This window comes from Argopecten irradians, chromosome 11, assembly GCF_041381155.1.
Source record: "Argopecten irradians isolate NY chromosome 11, Ai_NY, whole genome shotgun sequence".
Lineage (NCBI taxonomy): Eukaryota > Metazoa > Mollusca > Bivalvia > Pectinida > Pectinidae > Argopecten > Argopecten irradians.
This window is the reverse complement of record NC_091144.1, coordinates 6,003,299-6,027,733: the sequence shown is the minus strand read 5'-3', so window position 1 is coordinate 6,027,733 and position 24,435 is coordinate 6,003,299. Positions and strand designations below refer to the sequence as shown.

The 24,435-nt window shown below is 39.8% G+C and overlaps 1 protein-coding gene across 2 annotated transcripts in view; it reads right to left on the bottom strand.

Annotated features, from left to right (window-relative positions):
- LOC138334369 (serine-rich adhesin for platelets-like) overlaps positions 1-24,435 on the bottom strand; it is a 38,953-nt gene that overhangs the window by 1,518 nt on the left and 13,000 nt on the right. Inside the window, exons 2-17 of one of the 2 annotated variants that reach the window (XM_069283034.1) lie at positions 17,245-17,268; positions 13,200-13,319; positions 12,698-12,766; positions 12,442-12,585; positions 9,281-12,016; positions 8,390-8,614; positions 7,922-8,053; positions 5,692-7,814; positions 5,313-5,445; positions 4,964-5,052; positions 4,642-4,828; positions 4,398-4,460; positions 2,867-2,989; positions 2,163-2,374; positions 523-691; positions 119-247 (exon numbers count right to left, since the gene is read on the bottom strand). In XM_069283034.1, the coding sequence (XP_069139135.1) occupies positions 119-247; positions 523-691; positions 2,163-2,374; positions 2,867-2,989; positions 4,398-4,460; positions 4,642-4,828; positions 4,964-5,052; positions 5,313-5,445; positions 5,692-7,814; positions 7,922-8,053; positions 8,390-8,614; positions 9,281-12,016; positions 12,442-12,585; positions 12,698-12,766; positions 13,200-13,319; positions 17,245-17,268 (6,678 nt within the window). The remainder of the gene's footprint in view (positions 1-118; positions 248-522; positions 692-2,162; positions 2,375-2,866; positions 2,990-4,397; positions 4,461-4,641; positions 4,829-4,963; positions 5,053-5,312; positions 5,446-5,691; positions 7,815-7,921; positions 8,054-8,389; positions 8,615-9,280; positions 12,017-12,441; positions 12,586-12,697; positions 12,767-13,199; positions 13,320-17,244; positions 17,269-24,435) is intronic. The other variant, XM_069283035.1, reaches the window with a different exon arrangement.

Genomic DNA, 24,435 nt, shown 5'->3' with positions numbered 1-24,435 from the left:
TGCTTTCTGTTTTAATCTAGATATTATCTACACATTTTTACTAAATCAAAGTATCATCTTTTTACTGCCCAATCGATGTTAAACGGAATTTGAAAAGCTGATCATGGTCACCTCTCACCTTTCAAAATGACCGTAGATGACCCGGAAGGTACCAGGACATTCACGAGCTCACCAAACTCCTTCCGGATCTCGTGCTGTAGGATGGCAGACTCAGCGAACCCTCCGACAAGGAATAAGTATCGGAGATCTGAAACATGACATGGGAAGTAACATGAAATATAAAAACCCAAAACAACAGTTATCACAATATGTGCGTAAATGACTAACTGAGATGTACTGGTCAAAGGTTTTTTTCGCAGATTTTTTTTGCTAAACTCCGAATCCCGAAATACCATCGTAATAATAACAGACTATACATTAAATTGAAGTATTCATACATGCAAAATAGAAAAACAGGTCAGAAAATCTGTATTGTTATGAATTAAGAAGTTTATATTACTTTTATAGTAATTCGACGCATACCTTTGACATCCGGGTTATTAAGCACATCCCCGATCGCTGATTTGATTTTGTCGAGGACAGGGACAAACAACCGGAACATGGCATACGGAGCCAGTCTGAGCATGCCCTGTGGTGACCACTGAACGTCCTTGTCGTGGAACTTCCGTATCACGTGGTCTATGCTGCCTTGCTGTACAAATAATCAAACCAATTATGTTGTGACAGTAGGAAGATTCTTTCATAATTTCGTTTGATAATAATTATTCTATTAATCCTTGTTTTCCATTTTCATTATGTTTAGATACGATATTTTGGCAATATATTAATTGATTGAACGTCTTTCAGTTAGCATTCATGTGCTTCATACAGTTTGCTAATGTCTAGTTGGCTTTCATATTGGCTTATATTTACATTTTATAACAATTTTATAATGAAATCCCAAGAATAATTAAATCTTTAATAGAGGCCACAGAAGTAATATCAACAGGATTTTCCAGATGACACGACCGCGGGATCATATCAAAAGTAAGTATGTAGGATATCTATAATGGATATGTAATTTATTATCGTTAAAGACAGAACAGCAATTTGAACCAGCCACTGGGCCAAAAAAAACACGGTAATAATAATTATAATCACATTTTGTTATATTCAGTTGTTAAAATATGCTATTAATTCAATTTTGCTAGTAAGGAGCATTTTCATGGATTAAAAATTTACTTTATCAACCCATAGAGGAAAAAATGGCGTCGCTTTGGATTAGCTGAGAAAAGGGCGTAATAATTTCATAGATGAAAGAGTCTCAATATGAATTTTGAACATTGAAGAGATTATCTTTCATAAAAAACAAGGAGCCACAAAGCGTGGCATTATGCATCAAGGTCAAAGTAACAATTATTCATGTATAACTTTAAATGTATGCAAATATTGAAAAACTGAGAAAAAAACAATAACTGCAGGGAACAAAAAGAAACTGTTATTTGGTATTTTTGACTGAGTTTCCATGGTAACAGCAATACAAAACCAAACATGGAAGGTTTGCAATAGCAAAAGCCACAACTACGGCACTTGTCTGATATATTTAAAAAAAATTCCCTTGAGCTGCGTTGAACGGTTTTGGAATTATAGTCCGGAAACAAAAGGAAGCTGTAATTTGGTATTTTTGACTAAGCTGGCATGGTAACGGAAAACATTCCCAAAATGGAAGGTCCACAATAGCAAAAAGCACAACTAGGGCACTTGTCTGATATATTCGTTAAGTTTCATGGAGCTGCGTTGAACGGTTTTTTAGTTATAGCCCGGAAAAGAATCTCGGATGGACGGACGTACGGAGCACAATTTAATATCTGAGTGTACTCTCACGATAAACCGCTTACTGGTTTATTTAGAATACACCCAGATTTTTGTGTTATATCTCCATAACCTACAAAATTTGTTCAAATTTATCCTTAATTATACTGTTAATATGGCTTCAGCAAATTGTACATATAATATCTTATGGTTTTGCGATATATACTTTTGGTGATTATGTCTAGATAGCTCGAACATACACGCCTTTGAACTAATGGTTTTCCCACTTTGTTTAACGAGTTAAGGTACTTTTCATCCTTTGTGCCTGCTATATAATTTTGTGTAGTAATTATTGATGGTATTCTACTTACCAAAGGTTTGTGGACTTTTTTGTAGAAATTGATGAATGAGAACGGTAGGGATATGTTAAGTGGCGATGATTTGTAGGGGAACATGGACCGTTTTTTAGACTCGAAGTTCATCATGAGATCAATCCAACCTGATGGACATTTCTTTTTGTACTGGTCAATGAAGGCGTGGCCGAATATACTAACCAACAACGCTACAAAAGCGCGGTCAACACCTGTAAAGATAAGCAGCAAGGTACAACACATACAAGAATGCAAATTGCCTTTTACATGATATATTCTAATGAAATAATCATGAACGATTTTGGTTTGGTACCACAAATGTACATATGTTAACTAACTGGACGGAATTATTCATACGATTGAACACGGCACAGAAAAGATACGGCTACGTTTGAAACAGTTTTGTCGTGTGATTGGTTCCATATTCATTTGTGGATTTCATTGTGATCCAACTCTACTAATGTATATAGAAAAGAATATCAACATGTGTAACATGTAACTGAACTACATTTCTTTCTTCTTTTGCCATAAAGGAAGATTTACCCACAAACTATATACTTTATAATTATCTTAGAGATGTTATATATATCTTACACAGTAATTACAATTTTTTATAGTGATAATTTTTGTAATTAAATAATATAAAATTAAGTCTCTTGAATTTGTTTGACCGTAATATGGATTACATTCCAAGTTACACTTACCGACTGCCCCATAGGCCCCGCCACTGGCTTTGTAGATCTCGCCTAGGTGTCCGGAGCTGTCCAGTTCATGTACCGTAATGTCCACTGTTCCTCCACCGCAGTCCACCACCATGTATCTCATACCTAATTAACACACGTGTAAAACAATAGATAAGGGTGTCACATCACCATATACCTAATTAATACACGTGTAAAACAATGGACAAGGGCGCCACATCACCATATACCTAATTACTACACGTGTAAAACAATAGATAAGGGTGTCACATCACCATATTCCTAATTAACACACGTGTAAAACAATAGATAAGGGTGTCATATCACCATATACCTAATTAACACACGTGTAAAACAATAGATAAGGGTGTCACATCACCATATACCTAATTAATACACGTGTAAAACAATAGACAAGGTTGTCATATCACCTCATACCTTAATAAACACAGGTGTAAAACAATAGATAAGGGTGTCACATCACCATATACCTAATTAATACACGTGTAAAACAATAGACAAGGTTGTCATATCACCTCATACCTTAATAAACACAGGTGTAAAACAATAGACAAGGGTGTGACATCACCTCATACCTTAATTTACACAAGTGTAAAACAATAGAGAAGGGTATCATATCACCTCATACCTTAATTAACACAGATATAAAACAATAGAGAAGGGTATCATATCACCTCATACCTTAATTAACACAGATATAAAATAATAGAGAAGTGTGTCACCTTATCTCTTACAATTAACAAGTGTGAAGCTACCTACGAGGAGTTACACCATCTCATACTAAATTATTATTTCTTTATATTGTCTAAGAGCGAGGTTCCTTACTGGAAAGGACGATAAAATAATGTACTAAACGACTACTGTTTTTGAAGTTTACATAATGTGATACGATGATATGATCGTGCTTCTCACAGTGCAGTTGTTGGCATGCGCATGCGTATTTAGTAAGTATCACATCATTGCACATAGTAACTTACATCAGCTTTAATCTTCTTACACTTATGAACAGTTTTATTTTTGCTAAAACGAAGATGGTTGTTTAGAAATTGATGGCATGGTCAATGCTACACCATCAATACCATACTGAATCTTTTCCAGTAGCTACATGTAACGGTATCAGGCGACATGACCATGCTACAATCGTAGACTATATTGTAAAATGTGTTTTGCCCGGTCAAACCGCACTTTTGATAAAGTCATCTGTGATTTGCCGAATCAGAACCTATACCAGTTTTAGACTTCAGACAGGGGTGTTTATATCAAGGAGGCGGGGGGTATCTGCAAGGTGTAAACTACAGACAATCTATTCTCTATTAGGGGAAATATCTAGATCAGTGCAGTACGTTCCTTGTACCTCAATTAATTCAAAACATAAACAATTTAAACTAAATGGTGGCAGGGTGGAATTCCACATGCACATTCATATGTCATGGCATGCAATGTAATAATTCCACTTGTGAATCAACTGTCGTGGTCTATGCATGTGGAAAAGTCTGTGTTACATGCATGCTACCTTTCATGACTTTTTCCAAGCTTTCGTGAGATTTCCAACTTTCCCGATCTACAAATTTCAAACCTGTAAATTGATTCATTTTCAGTTAATTATGCATTAATTATTCTTTTCAAACTATTCTTCCTATTTACAAAAAAAATAGTTTATAAATACCTTCAAAGATACTTTGCAATCACACAAATATGTTTACAAGCTGAAACTTCCAGTTATTTAGGCAGTAAGTACATAGTACACAATTTCTTACCAGGCACATGGTCATCAACAGCAGAGTCTTTGTTTAAACATTTAAATGGCTGTCCCATCCACGGCGCATGACGGGGTACATCAGTCAATATTTGGTGACGTTTTAACTTCTGGCAGTATACTGACGCCACTTCCGGTTCGAGAGCAATTAGCAGCTGTTCAGGAAATTCTTTGGACACTAGGCCAGCCTATAATGGCGTTTAAGAAAAACAAATAAGATTTCGCTTTTTATGCTGGAGAAATACAATTTAATTAATTACTAACATAAAAAGTAATTTTCAGATAAAAAGACATTTTTGCCAGGATTGAGGAGGTGAACCTACCTCGTACGCTGCCTGTCTCATGAACTGTTTGGCAGACGGCCGCCAAATGGCAGGAACAGTCAATATCCATCGGATATCCTCGGTCGTTACTGTTGGAAACATGAAATATATATTTATACTTTAGCTTTCATAGAATATCATCGTATATGTGCTGGTGTAACTTTTTCGATGTCACCTGGTATTACATTGAAATAGTACAAATGAAAGACATATGAAGATTTCTATGATTGGTAACGCGGCTCCTGTTTTCAAACACTCATTTAAGACGTAATATAATAGGATCACATTTTTCGAAACAAGCGAAATTATTTCTGATTTTCCCATTTAGTATTTATACTTATATCATTACCGATACGTCCGCTCTGGTCACTAAGTTCCCGTAGAACGTGATCTCTGAAGAACTCCAGGACCAGCGAGAAGATTGACATGGCCTTCAGCTGTCGGCCATTACTGGCACCAAGAATGAGATCTGTACCAAGGTCCTATTAATCAAGATAACATATCGAGTTAGGTGTAGTTTTACGGTGCAGATACAATCGTGAGTAATCGAGATATATCGGTTGGAGAATACCGACGAATTTTTTTTCTTCATCAAAAAGTCATTTTACTGTGGTCAGTTTATGATTAGCGACATATCTAAAACACAAGATATGAACATTGTATTTATGTTTATATTATTATACCCTAGGCATTGTGCATGAGTTTAATACAATGCATCTTAAACTTACCGATTCGTTCTGCAATCTCATTTTGAATTTTTCGAAGTATACCCATGAATTGGCATCATCTGGATCCAGGTCGTGGTAGGAGTTTCGGGCAGTAAAGCCGAAGGAGTGGAAAGCGAGGTCAGGTGTGAGGAGTAGACAGGTGGGCGTCTTGTCATTAATCACGCCCGGATCCCCACCCTCCCACTTCCTCATCATAAACACCTGGTTAGGATCAGAGGTAAAACAATAGGCATACCCACTGTATGTCGTCCCTAGATCTATCGCTACTACAGCGGAATGGCCTTGGTGGCTTCGAGGCTTGGTGACGTCATTCCGCCAAACTCCGAATACATCATCGTTTATTTTCTCGCTGGTCTGTTGAACAATCCCATCCGATGATAATGAATTTTGACAACTTTGAGCGTTTCTTTCGACCTCTGACGATAGACTAGGACAATTTTCTTTTGTAATCCCGGTTGTTGATGAACTTGGACGGCAAGTCTTCTCCTCATTCGATGATGATGAACTTTGCCGACGATTTTTCTTCTCTTCATCTGACGATGAACTTGACCGATGTTTCTTCTTATCGTCATCTGATGAAAAATTTGGCCGACGTTTTTTCTTTTCTTCATCTGATGATAAACTTGGCCGACGTTTTTTCTTTTCTTCATCTGATGATGAACTTGACCGATGTTTCTTCTTATCGTCGTCTGATGATGAACTTGACCGACGTTTTGTTTTATCTTCATCTGATGATATATTTGGCCGACGTTTTTTCTTCTCTTCATCTGACGATGAACTTAACCTATGTTTCTTCTTCTCGTCGTCTGACGATGAACTTGGCCGACGTTTTGTTTTCTCTTCATCTGATGATACATTTGACCGACATTTTTTCTTCTCTTCATCTGACGATGAACTTGACCGCTGCTTTTTCTTCTCGTCGTCTGATGAACATGGACGGCGAGTCTTCTCCTTATCTGATGATGATGATGATGATGATGTTGATGATGATGAACTTGGGCGACGTTTGTTCTTATTGTCGTCTGACGATGAACTTGACTGATGATTCTTCATCTGACCTTCCTCTGATAATGAGCTTGACCGACGTTTCTTTTCCTCGTCAGATGAAATTAGCCGACGTATCTTTTTCTCTTCATTTGACGATGAACTTGATAGATGTTTCTTCTTCTCGTCGTCTGAAGAACTTGGCAGACGTTTCTTCTTCTCTTCGTCTGACGATGAACTTGACTGATGCTTCTTCGTCTGATCGTCGTCTGATAATGAGCTCGGCCGACGTTTCCTTTCGTCGTCTGATGAATTTGGCCGACGAGCTATCTCGTTGTCAACTGTTGATAAATCTCTTCGACATCTCTTCTTCTCTTCATCTGACGATAAAGTTGACCGATGATTCTTTTTATCGGTGTTTGGTGAACTGGGCCGACGTTTCTTCTGCTCTTCTTCTGACGACGGACTTGACCAACGTTTCTTTAGTTTGTCATCTGATGGTGAATTTGACCGATTAATCTTCCTTTCGTCATTTAATGAAGACTTCTGTCGTTTAGGAGATTTTGTTTTGTTAACGCCTAATCTGTTCTGCCGACGGGATTTAATTTTGCTTTCGTCTGATGAAGAACTACTTCGGCTACTTTTCTTTTTATCATTACGCCGATGAGCTTTCTTTTCACTTTCATCTGAAGATGGACTACGTCTTCGATTCTTTTTTCCTTTGTCTGGAGAACTGCTTCGTCGGCGTCGGCTTTTCTTTTTACTTTTATCTGATGACGAGCCACGACTTCGACTTTTGTTTTCATCTTCGCTTGATGAAATGCTTTGTTGGTGATTAGGTTTGTTCTTTGCATCCGGTGATGAGCTACGCTGTCGACTTTTCTTTTTATCATTACCTGAAGAAATACTGTGTTTGTTTTTCTTATTTTTCTTATTTTCCGGTGAAGATTTTTTTCGTTGTGTCTTGGTTCTATCCTCATCTGATGATGAAGTGCTAGATTCGGATGATCTGGCTTTGTCTGTTGATCGGCTTAGTTCACAAATGTTTACCTCTGCGTTGCAGACGTTTTGACTTTCTTCTTCTTTTGTTGGCTTTTCTAGGGCTAGAGAACTTATGGTAGTCGGCATGATCACATCATCTACAAAATAACATCAAAAACAGGATATAATGTTTTATAACTTTTTTACAACTTTTCCCGTGGTGTTAGTTGATTTATTATCCTATTCAAATATTCATTCGAGTTACCTGTATTGGTATAGGCCGGTTGGTTGGAATCCATGGAGGGATTTTTGGTTGTATACTTGCTTTTCGGAAATTCCTTTTGATGACGTCTTAGAAACTCCAGATCAACAGTGTCTCTATCCTTCAACAAGCTACCTAGTGAACCAAACATAGTATACGGATTATTCATCTTTTACCTGATAATGTTGATAAAGCGTAATGTAGGCTAAAAAAGGCTGAATGAATTATTTCCAATGGCCAAGTGTCCATCAATTTGGATTTGTCTTACGATTGGAAAACTTTTTTTTTCTGTATTCTGGTTTTTTTCTTTTTAATTTTATTGTAAAGCCAACTTAACGTCCATGCTAGATGAAAAGTTTAAACGAATGTTCATATGAATGTTGATATATTCATGGACAGTAATATTAGCCCCTGGAATATCGAGGATGATTTATGTTAGTAGCACCTTATATGGAAAATATAAGACGCTACCTTCTAAAATAGAGTCGTACACGCTCTGTATATCTTTGTTCCTGAAAGAAGACGGTGACGTTATTTCGGCACCGTTAGGACCATCCAAACTCGACAACGATGACGTAGATGTCTTCCGGTTTTCTGATGGCGATGACGTTCTTTTACTTTTCTTCGACTTCCGGTTCCTTCTCGGCGGAGGTGTTGGTGGGATGTCGTCCATTTTATTGTTTATTGGACTTGATTCTAATAAAACATATTTTCAAATAATGTTATATTCAACAGTTTTATATATATAAAAGTTCAAACACGTTTTAAACTTTTTGTGATGTATTCATAATGTGTACAAATTTCAAGGTTGGAAGGAATGATCTTTTTATTTTACTTCTCTGGTTGACTATAATAAAATCTAAAATGACTTCCGATAAGAAATACAATGTGTCTGTTGATAAATAATATTTTAATGCATATTTACCACGTGTCAAAGTAATGTTTTACTGTTCGAATTAAACAGATTTTTTTAAAAAAATCATAATTTTAAGATGCTAACTGGGTAAGATATTCCCTCTTTGCGGGTAGGTATTGATTATGACATCGTGGCAATCGATTCCTACCCACAAAGACAGATAACTCTGTAAAATGCCAACACGGAATCGCTACAGGGAGTGTCAGCTTAGAACTGGATAATGTAGTACTAAAACGCAATTGATCAATGATTACGATTCTCAACGTGAATGGTATAAAGGCATAATAGATTATTTATTTTATTCCTTAAGTCACACTACATAAAGCATCTATAACATTATATCATATTTGTCAAAGATCATGTTTTCTTATAACTAAGGCGAATTAAAGTATTATTTCAAACTATTGAAACGTATTTTGTAAGATAGATAAAATTAAGAAGAATACCTCTTACAACTATGACGTCATATATACATTCCGGAATATCGTCTCCGTCCTTCACAGTAATCACAGTGTCTTTATATTCAGGGACCTGTGTGCCATTTATGCCTGGCTTCGTCGAATTATCTTGTGATTTATCGGATTCGGACGAAGAAGATGACGACGACGAGGAGGAGGAGGTAGATAACCGACGTTGGCTTTGCACAGGTTCTTCGTAAATAGAATCCTGGTCCTTATTCTCAGAGATTTCCGGTACGTCTCTAGGCGACGGTTTTATTTCTTCCTCTGGTGTTTCGTAGGCTCCGTCCGAAAACGAAGAGGAGAAAGACTGGTTCCAAATAGCTTTAGGATCAGGAACTTTAACTGATACCTTATCTTGGTTCAAATTGTCCTTTGTTTGGCCCTCAGGGAGACCGTTTATTTCCAAAGGTGCAACGTATATAGCCTCGTCAGGGATTTTTTGAACTGGAAAACAAGTAGGTTCCTTCACTTCCAAGCAGGGAATATCCTTTATTTCCACTGGTGAAACCTCCTTTATCTTAACATCCGGAGTTTTCTTGATTTCAACTGCTAGTTTATTATTTATTTCAACATCACAAATGTTCTTAGTTTCAAAACGAGGAATGTTAATAACGTCAATGCACTCCGGAATGTCTCTTACTTCCACTGTCGGACTATCCTTGACCTCAATATCTGAGCTAACTTTTAGGTCAACTGTTGGCAGATCCTTTGTTTCCACAGAGTGAGCATCAATAACTTCAAAGTATTCAGGGATCTCCCCTGTTACTACTTTCGGAACTTCTTTGATTTCCACGGGTCGGTTAAGGTTAATCTCAACGCTTGGAGGATCCTTTGTTTTCTCAGACGAAATATCAATTACTTCAAAGTATTCAGGGATTTCTCCTGTTGCTACTTTTGGAACATTCACAGTTTGGCTATGGATAGTCTCAACATTTGGAATATTCTTTATTTCGCTAGAAGGAATATTAATTACTTCAAAATATTCAGGTATTTCCCCTGTTTGTATTTTTGGAAATTCTTTGGTTTTGACAGCTTGGTTGAGGTTAACCTCAGCAACCGGAATGTTTTCTATTTTAACATCAGTAATTATCTGTGTTTCAATCGCGGGGATATCAATCAAGTCAGCGTATTCCGGATTATCAACAGGCGGGATTTCCTTTATAGTACCTGAGGGAATGTCTTGTGTTTTGATAAACGCCGGAATTCCTTTTATCTCTATAGATGGTGCACTAGTTTCCAACTCTGGAGGAACAGCAAAACTTCCATCGATGACGGGTCCTTTTGTTTCAACTTTTAGACTGTCTTTTATGTTAGAGGTGGGTAAAGTGTTTATTTCAACGGTTGAGGTATCATTTGTTAAAGCATCTGGTTTTGCTGTAATACTGATAGTTGAACTGTCAATTTCTTCAATATCTGGCTTTGATTCTGTTTTTACATCAACAGTGTCCTTTACGTCTGGCTCAATGTTTCCTCCTCCGTTTTGCTCTACAGTAGTACACTCCGGATCGTGTTGTCTTTTCGGACTTGATGACTTATGAGATTGATCTGAGGATGAGGAAGATGATGACGACGATGATGATGTTGATGATGATGAGTTCGATCTAAGCCGTACTTCCTTTGTTTCCTGTCTATCATTTATTTTTGGTAAACTTTGATGTGACTTTACTTCCGGTCTCCTGTTTTCTCCTCTAGATTGTACATCACACGTTTGATCAGTGGATTTACCAGAATCCGACGAGGATGATGATGAGGTAGATGATTTTCGTTTGATTTCGACTCCCACTATTGGTGAAACTTGTGTGTCCGAAACGACTCTCTGCTCAGGTAGATTAGTTGTGTCAGAATCAATGCCCACATCAGGTGACTTCAGTACTTTTGTGGATGCTTCCTCTGAGGAATAACCATCCAGTGATTCCAGCCGTGTGGCACTTTGACTTCTTCTGGGTACGGGGACAGGTCGCTTGATATCAACTTTATTTTGAGATTCATTCGCTTGTGGTTTATCTTCTTCGTCCGAACTAGAAGGTGAGGAAGAGGAAGAGGATGAACGCACGTCGTCTTCCACAATTATCCGGAGAGGTAAGACCTCCTCCGTATAAGTATCCTCTACAGACGGAATGTTCAGATCAAGTAACTGTGCAAACTTATTCTCCACACTGCCGGGGTAACCAACGCTGTTGTCTCCCGGGGCGATCGTACATTTACCAGTATCATTGGTCGGTAAATTATCTTTTGATGAATCGTTACTATCGTTGACAACATTTGGTTCTACTTCAGTACGTTCAGAAACCGTTTCCGGGTCACAGTGTATACCGTTTTTCTCCAAAAGATCATCCGAACTTTCGTCTGTGTTACTTTGTTTCAGTAGGCGTCTATCAGAGCTTTGCTTTGGACTAGAAACACCACCGGAGTTTGAACTTGACGATTTTATTTCAGGACTAGCACATACTTTTGGTTGTTTAACGTCCGGAGTAGCAGCGGTCTTCGCTACTGTTGACTGTTCAATTATCTCCTCCACTGGTTCGTCGGCTGTGGATTGTCGACTATTATCGTTAAGTCCCGACGCTATATCGGCTGTGGTGTAAGGTAGTTTAGGACTGGAGGGACTCAGTGGACTAGTACCAGAGATCACAGGAGAGGTCACTACCTTCTCGACGTCAGACTTTGGTACTCTTTCTACAGATGTGGCTTTGGAAACCACCTTAGGACGAACAGGTGTATCTATATGAACACAGATGGGTGATCAATGTAACAATGAGTACATAGGCATATAATTACATTAATCCTGTATATATTTATATAATTTACACAATAATACTTTACAATTTCCTTATGGCAGTGGCAATGCATATGGCTGTAAATAATATGCGCTATTACTGAATACTCTTGGCATAAGAAATACATATATATATATATATAAATATAGATTCATTTGAATTATTTCCTAAAAAATCATTACCATCATCGCACCTACGATCTACGCTTATTACAATAAGTAAATGCATTATAACTTGACACTTCAAACAACAAGATAGAAAAACATGTTGTAACAGACACAATCTTAAAATATTACTTAACCTCAGTCATCAGTATGTTGAATCCTTTCATTGCAATAAAATTTGTACGATATTATAAGGGATCATTACCTGGAGTCTTACACTCTGAGTCCGAATTACTCAGATCAGACAGTGATGGTAACGACTTCCGGTTCCGGTTTGGCTTTACATTTTTGTCTTTTCCGGTTGATCCTACATCTACCCTAGAAGAATATATCAGCTTTGGTTTTCTGACTGAAATAGAAATAAAATATGTTCTTATAATTTTGAAATACGTGTGTATTGGGGGGAAAGCGTCAAGATATTTAGACAAATAATGTCGAATCTATTGTTATAAAAACTTTACCTTCAAAATCCAATTGCTGGTCTCCTACATCCGTTTCCTTGGTGACGTCAATGGATTTTGGGCGGGAATCTGTAAGATATAAGCCCATACGGTGATTGTTTTTGCTGCAATGGAAATCTGAGGGTTTTCACATTACAGAACTATGTGCGGTATTAATACCGTATAGCTGGGTATTTTCACGTTTTCGATGAACATTGCTAAAATTGCTTTAATTTGATTCATGAAATATTAGGCAAAGAAATGGTTGAATCATACATAACCCTAGCTGGATCGAAAAATTAAAACCAATAAAACTTGATTTTCTCGTTTTTAGATCAAATCACGAAAATTTTGACCTGTGAAAATAACCGGCTACATAGTACTTTATTGTCACATTAGACCAAAGGGGTAAATTTAAAAAAAAAAAAAAAAGCTTAGAACTTTACAGTTGATGCTGATTTTGTTCGTAAATTATCATAAAATCTTAACCATTGAGCAATATTTGTATAAACAAGAATGTTACCTAATGTTTTTGACCGGAAATTCACATTGGGATATCCGCTTCCGGAACTCTTCACTTTCGGTTTCTCAAACTCCAGCGGAGGTGACGTTGTTGAAATGCCTTTGTCGTCAATAATTTTGCCTGTAATGAAATCAAAAGAAAATCGGAGAAAAGCACAACTTTGCCTCCAAAGATAATATACTCAAATCATCGTGCACATAACAGAATACGTCCAAGGAATAATGTCCTCAAACTTCATCAAAACAAACTGTTGTAATATCGTAAAACTAAATGAAATAAAAACCATTTCAAGTCCGTTTTGAACAGAAGCTAAGTGTTTATGATAGTGCATGTACCACAAACCGCATTCTAAAACAAAGGACTATCTTCTCTGAAGTCATAATGATGTATCAGATTACAATGTTCTAACCTCCTGGTCACATTCGTAAAGCTAAATACGTCTACCAGTGACATCCGTCTAATGACCAGGCTAGGTACGGGCTTCACATCCCATTACCATCAATAATTAAGGGAACCTACCATAAATTAAACCTAATGCGTATACTCTATAAATACTTTAATATATTCATGAATTCACATTAATTAATACCGATTTCCTTATTTATGGAGGCATGCTATTAAAACTAGTAAACTACTATGGTAAGCGTGTATTAGTAAAATCATGATGTTATTAGTAACAGGTAAATGCCTGACCATTCATTTTGGTGTTAATCAAAACTCCAGGTAAGATATTTCTTGTGTTAGTTTATATTATCTCACTCTTTATCACTACCTTATCTCTTATCAGCTATCTAGTAGACGACCCCTCTTATCAACTATCTATCAGACGACCCCTCTTATCAACTATCTATCAGACATTCCGTCTTATCAACTATCTATCAGACAACCCCTCTTATCAACTATCTATCAGACAACCCCTCTTATCAACTATCTATCAGACGACCCCTCTTATCAACTATCTATCAGACAACCCGTCTTATCAACTATCTATCAGACATTCCGTCTTATCAACTATCTATCAGACAACCCCTCTTATCAACTATCTATCAGACAACCCCTCTTATCAACTATCTATTAGACAACCCCTCTTATCAACTATCTATCAGACGACCCCTCTTATCAACTATCTATCAGACAACCCGTCTTATCAACTATCTATCAGACATTCCGTCTTATCAACTCTCTATCAGACAACCCCTCTTATCAACTACCTATCAGACAACCCCTCTTATCAACTACCTATCAGACATTCCGTCTTATCAACTATCTATCAGACGACCCCTCTTATCAACTATCTATCAGACAACCCGTCTTATCAACTATCTATCAGACATTCCGTCTTATCAACTCTCTATCAGACAACCCCTCTTATCAACTACCTATCAGACAACCCCTCTTATCAACTACCTATCAGACAACCCCTCTTATCAACTCTCTATCAGACAACCCCTCTTATCACCTATCTGGGGTTACTATAACATGCTGAGACGCCTATCATATCAAATCCTGGGGTTACAATAACATGCTGAGACCCCCTATCATATTAAACCCCGGGATTACTTTATATAACATGCTGCGACGCCCAGACTCGGTTCATCACATCTATCACAAACCCTGGGGTTACTATAACATGCTGAGACGCCCTATCATATTAAACCCTTGGGTTACAATAACATTTTTAGACGCCCAGACTCGGTTCATTACTTCTATCACAAACCCTGGGGTTACTATAACATGCTGAGACGCCCAGACTCGGTTCATTTCATCTATCACAAACCCATCCTCGATACTCCAGGGGTTCCGATCACTTACGATCTCTACACCCCTGGACTATCTCATCGTAAAACTGGAGGCAACAGAACAGAACAGGTAATTTAGTCCTTTGATGTACATCAAAAGAACCGTATAACGGTACACTGTGGTTGACTATGTGGCTTTGAAGTTGGGCGTCGCTCTCTCTGTAGTCTTCAAAGGAAATATTTGCTGGTCTGTGATTGGTCAAATATTTTCAGCTGAGCTGCCTTCAAATTCACTATGAGATAGTCCAGGGGTGTAGAGATCGTAAGTGATCGGAACCCCTGGAGTATCGAGGATGTCACAAACCCTGGGGTTACTATAACATCCTGAGACGCCCAGACTCGGTTCATTACTTCTATCACAAACCCCTGGGTAACTAAAACATGCTGAGTTGCCATATCATATCAAACCCTGGGGTTACTATAACATGCTGAGACGCCCAGTCTCGGTTAATTTCATCTATCACAAACCCTGGGGTTACTATAACATGCTGAGACGCCCTATCATATTAAACCCCTGGGTTACAATAACATTTTTAGACGCCCAGACTCGGTTCATTACTTCTATCACAAACCCTGGGGTTACTATAACATGCTGAGACGCCCAGACTCGGTTCATTTCTTCTATCACAAACCCATCCTCGATACTCCAGGGGTTCCGATCACTTACGATCTCTACACCCCTGGACTATCTCATCGTAAACTGGAGGCAACAGAACAGAACAGGTAATTTAGTCCTTTGATGTACATCAAAAGAACCGTATAACGGTACACTGTGGTTGACTATGTGGCTTTGAAGTTGGGCGTCGCTCTCTCTGTAGTCTTCAAAGGAAATCTTTGCTGGTCTGTGATTGGTCAAATATTTTCAGCTGAGCTGCCTTCAATTTCATTATGAGATAGTCCAGGGGTGTAGAGATCGTAAGTGATCGGAACCCCTGGAGTATCGAGGATGTCACAAACCCTGGGGTTACTATAACATCCTGAGACGCCCAGACTCGGTTCATTACTTCTATCACAAACCCCTGGGTAACTAAAACATGCTGAGTTGCCATATCATATCAAACCCTGGGGTTACTATAACATGCTGAGACGCCCAGTCTCGGTTAATTTCATCTATCACAAACCCTGGGGTTACTATAACATGCTGAGACGCCCAGACTCGATTCATTACTTCTATCACAAACCCCGGGGTTAATATAACATTTTTAGACGCCCAGACTCGGTTCATTACTTCTATCACAAACCCCGGGGTTACTATAACATGCTGAGACGCCCAGTCTCGATTCATTACTTCTATCACAAACCCTGGGGTTAATATAACATGCTGAGACAACCAGACTCGGTTCATTACTTCTATCACAAACCCTGGGGTTACTATAACATGCTGAGACGCCCAGACTCGGTTCATTACTTCTATCACAAACCCTGGGGTTACTATAACATGCTGAGACGCCCAGTCTCGGTTCATTTCATCTATCACAAACCCTGGGGTTACTATAACATGCTGAGACGCCCAGACTCGGTTCATTTCATCTATCACAAACCCTGGGGTTACTATAACATGCTGAGACGCCCAGTCTCGATTCATTACTTCTATCACAAACCCCGGGGTAAATATAACATGCTGAGACGCCCAGACTCGGTTCATTACTTCTATCACAAACCCCGGGGTTACTATAACATGCTGAGACGCCCAGTCTTGATTCATTACTTCTATCACAAACCATCACAAACCCTGGGGTTACTATAACATGCTGAGACGCTCAGACTCGGTTCATTACTTCTATCACAAACCCCGGGGTAACTATAACATTCTGAGACGCCATATCATATCAAACCCTGGGGTTACTATAACATGCTGAGACGCCCAGACTCGATTCATTACTTCTATCACAAACCCTGGGGTTACTATAACATGCTGAGACGCCCAGACTCGGTTCATTACTTCTATCACAAACCCTGGGGTTACTATAACATGCTGAGACGCCCAGACTCGGTTCATTACTTCTATCACAAACCCTGGGGTTACTATAACATGCTGAGACGCCCAGTCTCGATTCATTACTTCTATCACAAACCCTGGGGTTACTATAACATGCTGAGACGCCCAGACTCGGTTCATTACTTCTATCACAAACCCTGGGGTTACTATAACATGCTGAGACGCCCAGACTCGGTTCATTACTTCTATCACAAACCCTGAGATGAACCACACAATAACAACATACACATGCAGTATACTTGGTTACCTTTATCCTCCACAGGCGTATCATCTGTGAAACACGAAAACAATAAAAACGCTGACTCAAGCTTGACAAGTAAACAATACTTCAAACTTGATTATGGTTTTTTTTAATTCCCTAGGTAGCATATCTATCCACCACCACAGAAACTCAAGTTTCATAATTATCAATTTCTTTGTGATGTGATGGTGCAAGAAATTTTCTTGTCCTTTTATTTAGCTTGATTGATTGGCATCGAATATGTCGTTTGTTATCAAATTCGAGAACATTGCGTTGTCAAAATTATCAAAACTGTATGACAGCACAAGATTATCCGCCCTAGGTTAAAACCAAGTCAACCCTACGTTAAGGTGCGGACCCCGTACCTGAGTCTTTAAGGTGCGGACCCCGTACCTGAGTCATTAAGGTGCGGACCCCGTACCTGAGTCATTAAGATAGGAACCCCGTACTTGTGTCATTAAGGTGCGGACCCCGTACCTGAGTCATTAAGGTAGGAACCCCGTACCTGTGTCATTAAGGTGCGGACCCGGTACCTGAGTCTTTAAGGTGCGGACCGCGTACCTGAGTCATTAAGGTGCGGACCCCGTACCTGAGTCATTAAGGTGCGGACCCCGTACCTGAGTCATTAAGGTGCGGACCCTGTACCTGAGTCATTAAGGTGCGGACCCCGTACCTGAGTCATTAAGGTGCGGACCCCGTACCTGAGTCATTAAGGTGCGGACCCCGTACCTGAGTCATTAAGGTGCGGACCCCGTACCTGAGTCATTAAGGTGCGGACCCCGTACCTGAGTCATTAAGGTGCGGACCCCGTACCTGAGTCATTAAGGTGCGGACCCTGTACCTGAGTCATTAAGGTGCGGACCCCGTACCTGAGTCATTAAGGTGCGGACCCCGTACCTGAGTCATTAAGGTGCGGACCCCGTACCTGAGTCATTAAGGTGCGGACCCTGTACCTGAGTCATTAAGGTGCGGACCCCGTACCTGTGTCATTAAGGTGCGGACCCCGTACCTGAGTCATTAAGGTAGGAACCGCGTACCTGAGTCATTAAGGTGCGGACCCGGTATCTGAGTCTTTAAGGTGCGGACCGCGTACCTGAGTCATTAAGGTGCGGACCCCGTACCTGAGTCATTAAGGTGCGGACCCCGTACCTGAGTCATTAAGGTGCGGACCCCGTACCTGAGTCATTAAGGTGCGGACCCTGTACCTGAGTCATTAAGGTAGGACCCCGTAACTGAGTCTTTAAGGTAGGGATCCCGTACCTGAGTCATTAAGGTAATACCCGTACCTGAGTCATTAAGGTAGGACCCCGTACCTGAGTCTTTAAGGTGCGGACCCCGTACCTGAGTCATTAAGGTAAGACTCCGTAACTGAGTCATTAAGGTAGGGACCCCGTACCTGAGTCATTAAGGTAGGGACCCCGTACCTGAGTCATTAAGGTAGGGACCCCGTACCTGAGTCTTTAAGGTGCGGACCCCGTAACTGAGTCTTTAAGGTGCGGACCCAGTAACTGAGTCATTAAGGTAGGGACCCAGTAACTGAGTCTTTAAGGTGCGGACCCCGTACCTGAGTCATTAAGGTAGGGACCCCGTACCTGAGTCTTTAAGGTAGGGACCCCGTAACTGAGTCATTAAGGTGCGGACCCCGTACCTGAGTCATTAAGGTGCGGACCCCGTACCTGAGTCATTAAGGTGCGGACCCCGTACCTGAGTCATTAAGGTGCGGACCCCGTACCTGAGTCATTAAGGTGCGGACCCCGTACCTAAGTCATTAAAGTGGGACCCTGTACCTGAGTCTTTAAGATGCGGACCCCGTACCTGAGTCATTAATGTGCGGACCCTGTACCTGAGTCATTAAGGTAGGGACCCCGTACCTGAGTCATTAAGGTAGGACTCCGTACCTGAGTCATTAAGGTAGGGATCCCATATCTGAATCATTAAGGTGCGGACCCCGTACCTGAGTCATTAAGGTAGGGACCCAGTAACTGAGTCTTTAAGGTGCGGACCCCGTACCTGAGTCATTAAGGTGCGGACCCTGTACCTGAGTCTTTAAGATGCGGACCCCGTACCTGAGTCATTAAGGTAGGGACCCCGTACCTGAGTCATTAAGGTAGGACCCCGTACCTGTGTCATTAAGGTGCGGACCCCGTACCTGAGTCATTAAGGTGCGGACCCCGTACCTGAGTCATTAAGGTAGGGACCCCGTACCTGAGTCATTAAGGTAGGGACCCCGTACCTGAGTCTTTAAGGTGCGGACCCTGTACCTGAGTCATTAAGGTAGGACCCTGTACCTGAGTCATTAAGGTAGGGACCCAGTAACTGAGTCTTTAAGGTGCGGACCCCGTACCTGAGTCTTTAAGGTGCGGACCCCGTACCTGAGTCATTAAGGTAGGGACCCCGTACCTGAGTCTTTAAGGTGCGGACCCCGTAACTGAGTCATTAAGGTAGGACCCCGTAACTGAGTCTTTAAGGTGCGGACCCCGTAACTGAGTCATTAAGGTAGGACCCCGTACCTGAGTCTTTAAGGTGCGGACCCCGTAACTGAGTCATTGAGGTAGGACCCCGTAACTGAGTCTTTAAGGTAGGGACCCAGTAACTGAGTCTTTATGGTAGGGACCCAGTAACTGAGTCTTTATGGTGCGGACCCCGTAATTGAGTCATTAAGGTGCGGACCCCGTACCTGAGTCTTTAAGGTAAGACCCCGTAACTGAGTCATTAAGGTAGGGACCCCGTACCTGAGTCATTAACGTAGGGACCCCGTACCTGAGTCATTAAGGTAGGACCCCGTACCTGAGTCATTAAGGTGCGGACCCCGTACCTGAGTCATTAAGGTAGGGACCCAGTAACTGAGTCTTTAAGGTAGGACCCCGTAACCGAGTCATTAAGGTGCGGACCCCGTACCTGAGTCATTAGGGTACGACCCCGTAACTGAGTCTTTAAGGTGCGGACCCCGTACCTGAGTCATTAAGGTATGGACCCAGTAACTGAGTCATTAAGGTGCGGACCCCGTACCTGAGTCATTAAGGTAGGGACCCCGTACCTGAGTCATTAAGGTAGGGACCCCGTAACTGAGTCTTTATGGTGCGGACCCCGTACCTGAGTCATTAAAGTAGGGACCCCGTACCTGAGTCATTAAGGTGCGAACCCCGTACCTGAGTCATTAAGGTGCGGACCCGGTACCTGAGTCATTAAGGTAGGGACCCCGTACCTGAGTCATTAAGGTAGGGACCCAGTAACTGAGACATTAAGGTAGGGACCCCGTACCTGAGTCATTAAGGTGCGGACCCCGTACCAGAGTCATTAAGGTAAGACCCGTAACTAAGTCTTTAAGGTGCGGACCCTGTACCTGAGTCATTAAGGTGCGGACCCGGTACCTGAGTCATTAAGGTAGGGACCCCGTACCTGAGTCATTAAGGTAGGGACCCAGTAACTGAGTCATTAAGGTAGGGACCCCGTACCTGAGTCATTAAGGTAGGGACCCCGTACCTGAGTCATTAAGGTAGGGACCCAGTAACTGAGTCATTAAGGTAGGGACCCCGTACCTGAGTCATTAAGGTAGGGACCCAGTAACTGAGTCATTAAGGTAGGGACCCCGTACCTGAGTCATTAAGGTAGGGACCCAGTAACTGAGTCATTAAGGTAGGGACCCAGTAACTGAGTCATTAAGGTAGGGACCCAGTAACTGTGTCTTTAAGGTAGGGAGCCATGTGAACAGAAAAAAATAACATTTTTAAATATGTCAGTGATTATAATGCAACACCATGACCCAACTTCCTATACAAATTCTGCATCAATGGCCAATCACGTCTGGTCGAATTCTATAAACATTCTCTGTCATATTAAATTGGATTCAGAATCGACATCAGGTCAAGAAATGAATAAATATAAGGTACATTTGTTGACCTTCGAGAAGTCGTTTAGTGCTTCCACATTTTCAAATAACAATTGCTTAGTAGGAATTTTATCGCTGTAGCGTCAGCTAAATATGACTACTTTCTAGTCACCTTGCAAAATAGGTTTCTGTAGGAAACACTTTATTGGTGCTAAGAATGCCCTCTGTTTATGATTGATGATATCAGTTTAGCGTTGCTGGAGCTTCATCCAGATTTTACCTGTACCTAAACGGTCGATGATAAGCTACATTTAAATTCTAGCAACCAGTTTTCACCACAACTTCTTATATGGAATAAGAATCCAAGCAATAAGCTGTAACCTATTCTGAAATATGCCCAGTGCTATAAATATTGATAAAAATTGACAATTAAACGATTAAACACGAGCTCTGTAAGGAGAACCAGAAGGCAACAGAAAAAAACAAAATTTTACAACTTGTCATATTTGACCATACTTTTGAGAGGAGCATGCTTCTTCATTTCAAGTACGAATGGCAAACGATTAACTAAAAACATTAAACAATATTTTTTGATTCGCTATTGGAATATATTTTTTAACAGAAACATCTCTATGATTAGTGCACTTTGCGTTAAAAAGGCAGTTAACCTAATTTTCACGGACACAACAAGTTATCTATGTGAGCGCCATAGACCCTATTGATGGCCTAACGGTACAATGACGCCTCTACACGCTAGCTGCCGTTCCGCCTGGTCTGCTGTATCGGACTGACCCTCCAGAGACGTGACTGGACATACAGCGGCCGGTCACACACACCCTACTAGCTACACGTCCACATAAACGGAATCTATTTTTAAGATTCATGCTGTACAAAAATGTATATGTCACCAGTTTGGAATGATAAGCATTACTCGAAGCAAATTCATACACGAATTTAACGCTCTGAATTTACAAATCAGATTACATATATAATGGTTTATTAAACAATCGACAGTTATGGGATGTTATGCACAATTTCAAATAACCTTGCTTTTTGTCGCCCATTCAGAATTCCATTTTCAGCAAATGCTAACTTAAAGTAGTCCAATATTTATCTCTACATTTGTATTTAAAGGTTTGGTTTCTATTAATTAGCTGACTATATGGTATGTGTCCAGGTAGTGCAGCAGACAGTAACCAACTCTAAGTTTTATTACCTTGTATAGACAGAGTTAGTCAAATTTCAGGCACTAGCATATAAAACCAAACTGAGAGTATGTAACGAGGTGGTTTATTCTGTAGTATTTTACCCAGCTGTGTGTATATAACGAGGTGTTTTATTCTGTAGTATTTTACCCAGCTGAGTGTATATAACGAGGTGTTTTATTCTGTAGTATTGTACACAGCTGAGTGTATATAACGAGGTGTTTTATTCTGTAGTATTTTACCCAGCTGAATGTATATAACGAGGTGTTTTATTCTGTAGTATTTTACCCAGCTGAGTGTATATAACGAGGTGTTTTATTCTGTAGTATTTTACACAGCTGAGTGTATATAACGAGGTGTTTTATTCTGTAGTATTTTACCCAGCTGTGTGTATATAACGAGGTGTTTTATTCTGTAGTATTTTACACAGCTGAGTGTATATAACGAGGTGTTTTATTCTGTAGTATTTTACACATATGTGTGTATATAACGAGGTGTTTTATTCTGTAGTATTTTACCCAGCTGAGTGTATATAACGAGGTGTTTTATTCTGTAGTATTTTACCCAGCTGAGTGTATATAACGAGGTGTTTTATTCTGTAGTATTTTACCCAGGCGAGTGTATATAACGAGGTGGTTTATTCTGTAGTATTTTACCCAGCTGAGTGTATCTAACGAGGTGTTTTATTCTGTAGTATTTTACACCGCTGTGTGTATATAACGAGGTGTTTTATTCTGTAGTATTTTACCCAGCTGAGTGTATATAACGAGGTGTTTTATTCTGTAGTATTTTACCCAGCTGAGTGTATATAACGAGGTGTTTTATTCTGTAGTATTTTACCCAGCTGTGTGTATATAACGAGGTGTTTTATTCTGTAGTATTTTACCCAGCTGAGTGTATATAACGAGGTGTTTTATTCTGTAGTATTTTACCCAGCTGAGTGTATATAACGAGGTGTTTATTGTTTTATTCTGTAGTATTTAGCCCAGCTGAGTGTATATAACGAGGTGTTTATTGTTTTATTCTGTAGTATTTTACCCAGCTGAGTGTATATAACGAGGTGTTTTATTCTGTAGTATTTTACCCAGCTGAGTGTATATAACGAGGTGTTTATTGTTTTATTCTGTAGTATTTTACCCAGCTGAGTGTATATAACGAGGTGTTTTATTCTGTAGTATTTTACCCAGCTGAGTGTATATAACGAGGTGTTTTATTCTGTAGTATTTTACCAGCTGAGTGTATATAACGAGGTGTTTTATTCTGTAGTATTTTACCCAGCTGAGTGTATATAACGAGGTGTTTTATTCTGTAGTATTTTACCCAGCTGAGTGTATATAACGAGGTGTTTTATTCTGTAGTATTTTACCCAGCTGAGTGTATATAACGAGGTGTTTTATTCTGTAGTATTTTACCCAGCTGAGTGTATATAACGAGGTGTTTTATTCTGTAGTATTTTACCCAGCTGAGTGTATATAACGAGGTGTTTTATTCTGTAGTATTTAGTATTTTCCCAGCTGAGTGTATATAACGAGGTGTTTATTGTTTTATTCTGTAGTATTTTACCCAGCTGAGTGTATATAACGAGGTGTTTTATTCTGTAGTATTTTACCCAGCTGAGTGTATATAACGAGGTGTTTATTGTTTTATTCTGTAGTATTTTACCCAGCTGAGTGTATATAACGAGGTGTTTTATTCTGTAGTATTTTACCCAGCTGAGTGTATATAACGAGGTGTTTTATTCTGTAGTATTTTACCCAGCTGAGTGTATATAACGAGGTGTTTATTGTTTTATTCTGTAGTATTTTACCCAGCTGAGTGTATATAACGAGGTGTTTTATTCTGTAGTATTTTACCCAGCTGAGTGTATATAACGAGGTGTTTTATTCTGTAGTATTTTACCCAGCTGAGTGTATATAACGATGTTTACGAGTATTACCAGTGTTGTTTACGAGGTTTTATTCTGTAGTATTTTACCCAGCTGAGTGTATATAACGAGGTGTTTTATTCTGTAGTATTTTACCCAGCTGAGTGTATATAACGAGGTGTTTTATTCTGTAGTATTTTACCCAGCTGAGTGTATATAACGAGGTGTTTTTGTTCTGTAGTATTTTACCCAGCTGAGTGTATATAACGAGGTGTTTTATTCTGTAGTATTTTACCCAG